At 41.4% G+C, this 6,455-nt stretch overlaps 1 protein-coding gene across 1 annotated transcript in view; it reads left to right on the top strand.

The window, feature by feature from the left end:
• tanc1b (tetratricopeptide repeat, ankyrin repeat and coiled-coil containing 1b) overlaps positions 1-6,231 on the top strand; it is a 118,232-nt gene extending 112,001 nt beyond the window's left edge. The window contains exons 24-26 of the mRNA XM_016531165.1: positions 830-976; positions 3,612-3,712; positions 4,973-6,231. Coding sequence (XP_016386651.1) covers positions 830-976; positions 3,612-3,712; positions 4,973-6,122 — 1,398 coding nt within the window. The 3' untranslated portion in view covers positions 6,123-6,231. The remainder of the gene's footprint in view (positions 1-829; positions 977-3,611; positions 3,713-4,972) is intronic.
• The last annotated feature ends 224 nt before the right edge of the window (positions 6,232-6,455 follow it).

The raw sequence follows: 6,455 nt of genomic DNA, 5'->3' as shown, positions 1-6,455 counted from the left end.
GCCATCTAATGGCGGAACAATGTCACAAAAATCACCATCACGAACACACACACTGTTTCCTAATACTAAATACTACTATGTATATAAAATATTCTTTATTGAATAATAAACAACAACAACAGCCATCATAAAAGCCATGCTCTAATATACATCATTAAAGTTACATAAAATATAACGTGATGAGATTTTCCCTGAACGGCCCCGGACGCCCTGGAGCTCACGTCTCTGGAAACGTCGAAGCAAATTTTCAAATAGACGTTATCTTTACTAACAAACCGTATATTTTAAGTCTAAACAAGTACATTCTCGCCTAAAAAACTTTTACAACTATATTCCGTGACACAAAAACAATATTATTTATACATTTTAGTGGATTTGGGTGTCCGCCATGACACTCGCTGTGAGAAATTCTGGAAGCGGAGTGATACAAGCGGTGAAAGGGCGTTCCTGTGGCGACACCAGTACAATATCTCATGGTTCTCAACCAATCAGATTTGAGAACCAAAACGAACTGTTGTATAAATATATATATATATATAGGGTGTATGGAATGAGAGAAAAGTTTAGCATAATTTCAGAACTCAATGTTGAGACTGACTAATAATAATCAAGTATTCCAGAGATGAGTTTTGATGTGTGATATTAATGTCTGAACGCTTATTAAAATAAAAATGAGAACGATTATCTCCACACGCCTTATCAAAGTGCTGAGCTTTAATCCAGGAGAAACGGGATTGAAAATAATGACATATTGAGTGATTGTTATCAGAGCAGACGATGTGTGTCAGGATGATCTGTGATTGATGAGCTGCGTTTCTCTCTCTCTCAGAGGGGGAAGATGAAGGAAGCGGCTCAGCGGTATCAGTACGCATTGAGGAAGTTTCCCAGAGAGGGATTCGGTGATGAACTCAAGGCCTTTAAGGAGCTGCGTGTGTCTTTGTACCTCAATCTCTCCCGCTGTCGCCGGAAAACCAACGTAAGACACCAGAGATCATTACAAATGCCTCACCAGACACCTGCTCTCATTCACTTATGTCTCTTTTGTGCAGTCTGCTGGTTTCTGTAGACACATTTTCATATGAATTCAACAGGAGCTAGACATAAATAACATTCAGATTTTTAATTCAGCTATTAATGCTGACATCAAGGTTTTCAAACATCAGTCATCAGAAAATATTTTACAACCCACATGGTAAAGTTTTCAAATTCAAGGCAGTGTTATTTTAGTATTATTTATATACTATTATAGTATTTATTAATATTTTAAATTAGAAATATAAAAATTTTACTTTTATTTAGCATTTTTATTTTTTAGCTTAATTTGTAGAAATTTTTTAGTAAAAATTTTATTAGGTTTTTGTTGTTATTTTTAGTATTTCTATTTAGTTTTAGTTTTATTTCAGTTTTAGATTTATTTTTTTTTTTTTTTGTATTATATTTTTTTCAGTTAGTTGCCAAGACAGCATTTCTAATTTGTTTTTACGTTTTTAAGTTTACGTTTGTTCATATAATATTTATATTTTATTTCACATTTATTTAAAGTGATTAAAATTGTTTTAATAGTTTTAGTCAAAAACAAAACTGAAATTCCAGAATTTTATTTACAAATTAAAAATGTATTTATAAAATTTAATTGCATTTGTTATTTGGACTTTTGCCAATATGTTTTTTGTGATATTGACACTAACAGTTAATCGATCCCTAATTAAATCGACATTTAAAGCGGCATTTACTACACAGAGCCGTAGTTCACTGACAAGCTACGCAAAATCGCGTTCATAATTGGCAATGAATCGCCTGAGATTTTGAACGTGATTTTGTGTAGCTTGTCAGTGAACTACGGCTCTGTGTAGTAAATGCCGCTCCATCTGAAAGCACGTGCTGGAGATTTACTACTAATCACAGAACCGACTTTACTGACGAGATGCGCATGAAAATCACATTCGATTTTTTGCACAGCCCTAATATATATTATCTAGTATTTATTAGGGATGCTCCGATCAGGATTTTTGCAGCCGATATGGAGTACCGATTTCTTGTCATGGTGATCGGCTGATACCGATGCTGATTCTGATGCTTCAAGCTTTATACAGACAGTTTCATCGGGCGCACGCACCTGGCCCGAAGTTAACTTCCGGTCAGTGTTTGTTAATCAGTCTGGCGCCGGCTACAAACGCAGTTAAAGGGAAGATTATCTTTAGAAAATTTTCGATGTCATTTTCATTTCATCTCGCATGTTATATGCCTAATAAAGCAGCGCTTGTGAGCTCAGCGCTGCTTTGTGTACAGCTGTTACTGGGGAAACCTCTGTTTCTCCCGCTTTAAAGCACCTCCTGCTGGCAGAGAATGACTTTACATTTCCAGTAAGTCTGTGTGATTTACGCAGCAAACATATTTTCCTTTTCCTATATTCACGGGCGCTGTGAGGTTTTGTTCCGTCCTCCACGCTGTGACAACTCACAAAAGACTATTTTTAGCCAAGCAGGCGGAGAGCCGCTAAAGAAACGTGCCGCGGCTGGCTGGTATAAGAACAAGCACTGACTAGAGCGGCCGCGATCAGCTCCGGTTCCCGTGGAGCCGTAACGCGCCGCAGACGTGTGCAGTGAGGCGCAGATCAGCTCTAACGTCACTGAATCTGCTGTTAAAAATGAACCATCCATTCATCATATCATCATGCAAAACATACACGACAAATAGCGAATTTTTCATTGTTTCTCGAAACGTCATAGCATTTTCACACCGGCGATGTCATGACTGCGGCACCAAATCATTTATGTCCCCATGCATCATGTACGTCGTCACGCGTTGACGTCATCAAATTGCGATCGGTTCGTGAGTTCGGTCAAGTGTAGTGAGTACCGATCGAGTCATAAAATGTGATTATCGGCCGATACCGATCTCCGGATGATCGATCGGAGCATCCCTAGTATTTATATTTTATGTCACTTAATATAAACTATGTTTAATAATTTTAGGTTTAGTCAAAAATAATATCATTGCTGCCTGGAAATGTATAAAAAGAGGAAAATACCAATATTTAATATACAATATAATTTCCTATGTAAATTTATTAATAAAATATATTTTACAAAAATTTACTCTTCCCATGTGCTTTTTGGGATTAGTTATTTGATCCCTAATATAAATGATCAACAACTCTAGAAATTTTTGAAAAATAATTATTAATTATTATTACGCTTCATGCTAAGAGTTTGTGCCGAGGTGTGCTGGTTCTGTTGGTCTGGATCAATCAGATTGTGGTTTTTCGCTGCTCAAGATGTCAGACACACGGCAAGATGAGAAAGATGCAAATTACTCCGAGGGCCTGAATTGATTTGAAGGTCTTTTCAGAAGTAATAGCCCGACTCCAAAAGGTCTCCCGACACAATACAGAGCCAATTTCCAGTCTGCACCTCTGATTGATGACACAATGAACAACAGCTGAAGAGTTCATTAATTAAATCACCTATTATTTGGACCAATTTACAGCTATTCAGCCGTGCTGCGGTGGGAATCTAAATTCTGCAACTCAGGCTGAGTGGATGATTGCTTCTCTTAGTTTGGTTGTTCTGAGTTGTGGTACCTGATGTTCACCTCACTCCCTCTGACAGGACTTTGGCATGGCAGAGGAGTTCGCAACCAAGGCTTTGGAGCTCAAACCCAAATCGTACGAGGCGTACTACGCGAGAGCCAGAGCCAAACGCAGCAGCAGGTGAGACCATGATGCATCTTCAGATGCTGCACTCGATTTCATCTGCTCCGAACCTAGTGAGCAAAAGCAAATAGCAAACTGAAATATATAGTTTTCCTTACAATGCTAAATGTTAATTATAATTAAAATTTGTAATCTGTAAAAAAAATTTAAAATTATTTTTAGAAATATGAATCACCTATTTAAAATAGTGGAGTGAATGTTGATTAATATGTTACAATTATAACTGAGAAATGTAATGTTTAAATGTAATTAAACAAGTGATATGAATGAATTCTATTTATAATTTTATATATATATTAGGGCTGGGCAAGTTAACGCGTTATTACACTAATTGATTAACGCCAACAATTATTCTATCGCACATTAACGCAGTTACAGACAAACCATGGGTCACAGGAGGGGTGAGATGTTGATCAGTACTGGCTTGGGATGGGTGTCATCACGCGTCTCAACCAATGAGAGCATTTGGGGTGGGCCTAAGACTGCAGCAGCGCTCACATGAAGCGCTCACGACTTCATAAGTGGGAAATAGGAAGTTTCCGACAGCACGTGAAGACAGCAGAGAAGCGCTCTAGCTCAGCAAAGTGGAGTGCATCGTTTTGTTAACTTTGTGGTTCATTATTTTGAGTCGTTTGGGACGCAGTAACGCACGGCCCTCTCACAATATTGCGCTTTACAGATCTATCACTTTTGCCACTCAGAAATGTTCACGCAATCATGCTGCACACATCATAAGTTACGCGCTCCGGCGCGGTTAGCGCTCACACTCACTGATCTATATATAACTGAACCGCGCTCTGGCCCACCTCTTCCAACCGAGCCAGGGACGGCTAAACAAACCGAGCGCAGCACGGAGCGATCACACTAGTCAAATGAACCGGGCTTTGGGGGTCAAACGCGGTCGGGCACAGTTAAGATTGTCTAGTGTGAGTACACCCTTATTCTCCCGCATCCTGCACACACGAGTCTCTACCCGCCCGCACTCGCCCATCAACTGTTGTCCCGCACCACACTCTGCTGCGTTGGGTCACGTGATAGTGCAGGTCTCTACTCGGAAGGTGCCTGTTATAATGTTATGATCGAGGCTCTGGACTTTGAGCATAACTTGTTTTTCTATAACAAATAAAATAATTTAAAAATGTAATTATTGTCATTAGTTTGAATGATTGGTTAATTTTCCTGTCACTTGTTTGCGTTTCCAGCCTCAATTATTCTTCCTATTTTCTCTCCATCTCTATCTGAACGCTCTGCTCACAGACAGTTCACTGCAGCATTAGCTGACCTGCATGAGGCCACGAAGCTCTGCCCCAACAACCGCGAGATCTGCCGTCTGCTGGCACGCGTGGAGGACGAGTGCAAACAGATGCAGCGCAGCCAGAGCAAACAGCAGAGCCTGAGCAACCTGCCGGCCGACCTGGAGCACGCCGGTCCAGAGCGCGGCGATGATGACGAGGAGGAAGAGGAGGAGGAGGAGGACGACGACTCTGAGGCCTGGTCTCAAAACATCTACTCGCTAAACCGGACTTCAAACGGCCGCTCAGTTTCACCCCCTCACAGGCAAAGCCTCCGACATCAGCACCAGAAGAGCCTCGTCCTGCAGCCCAGCAAACAGGCGCAGATCGTCAAAACCAACCAGCATCTCGGCTCCTTACAGGCAGGATCCATACGGCCGACCAACACAAAGAGCCAGTCGCAATATGCTCCGTCCAGCCCGATTCCCAGCCGGCACATATCCAGTGTCCTAAAGGCTGGACCAGGCATTGATATCAGCCCGTTACTGCCCACAAACGACGATGCAGACGTCCAAATGCACTCGTCTAAAACTCTAGAAGGGACGGTTCTTTCTGCGACTTCTGGAGCTCAAAGTCGAGAGCTGCGAAAGGACGCCAGCATGAGGGTTTCCAGCTCCACCAGCAGCCTGGCATCCAGCAGCAGTTTATCAGACAGCGGGAAAGCGCAAGGCCCAGACGTGCGCACCAAAACCGCATCGGACAAACCTAAGATCAGCCAGACCGGCTCTGTGGAGTACAAACCCCGTCCGTTCATGGGAATCATTGACAAAACGGCTCGATTTCAACAGCAGCAGCAGCAGCCAGTGGTGTCTCGAGGTTGGCAGAGTCACTCCACTGAAGGACTCGTCGTTTCTGCGGGTCTGACGGGTGAGATTGCGTACGGAAAACCGTCCGGAACTTATTACGAGCCGCTCAAGTGTCCCGCCATGGGCGGCCTGCACAATGGGAGTCTGCATGCTAAAGAGTTCTGCCATAAGGAAAGCAAACCGGTTCTGGCCATGGCACATTCATTCACAGACAGCATGAACAAACAGCCCAGCTTAACTCAAGAAAACCCCACCATTCATGTAGCGGCAATGAGACCAAAGAGATCTTTTATAGAGTCGAATGTTTAGGATGTTCATATGCAACAACCCTAGAAAACACACTTCAGATGAAGGGATTCGATCTGAAGATGATTCCAGCCCTATATATATATACACACACACATATACACACTACTGTCCATGCAAAACGTTTAAGAAATTAATACTTCTATTCAGAAAGGATGCATTAAACTAAACTGATCAAAAGTGACAGTAAAGATATTTATAATGTTACAAAGGATTTCTATTTCAAATAAATGCTTTCGATTCATCATAGGATCATGAAAGCAAAAAAAAAATAATAAAATTCAACATTGGTAATCAGAAGTGTTTCTTGAGCAGAAAATCTGCATAATTTCTGAG

Source organism: Sinocyclocheilus rhinocerous, unplaced genomic scaffold (assembly GCF_001515625.1).
Source record: "Sinocyclocheilus rhinocerous isolate Xijiao unplaced genomic scaffold, SAMN03320098_v1.1 scaffold1806, whole genome shotgun sequence".
NCBI lineage: Eukaryota > Metazoa > Chordata > Actinopteri > Cypriniformes > Cyprinidae > Sinocyclocheilus > Sinocyclocheilus rhinocerous.
This window is presented reverse-complemented; position numbering and strand designations above follow the sequence as displayed.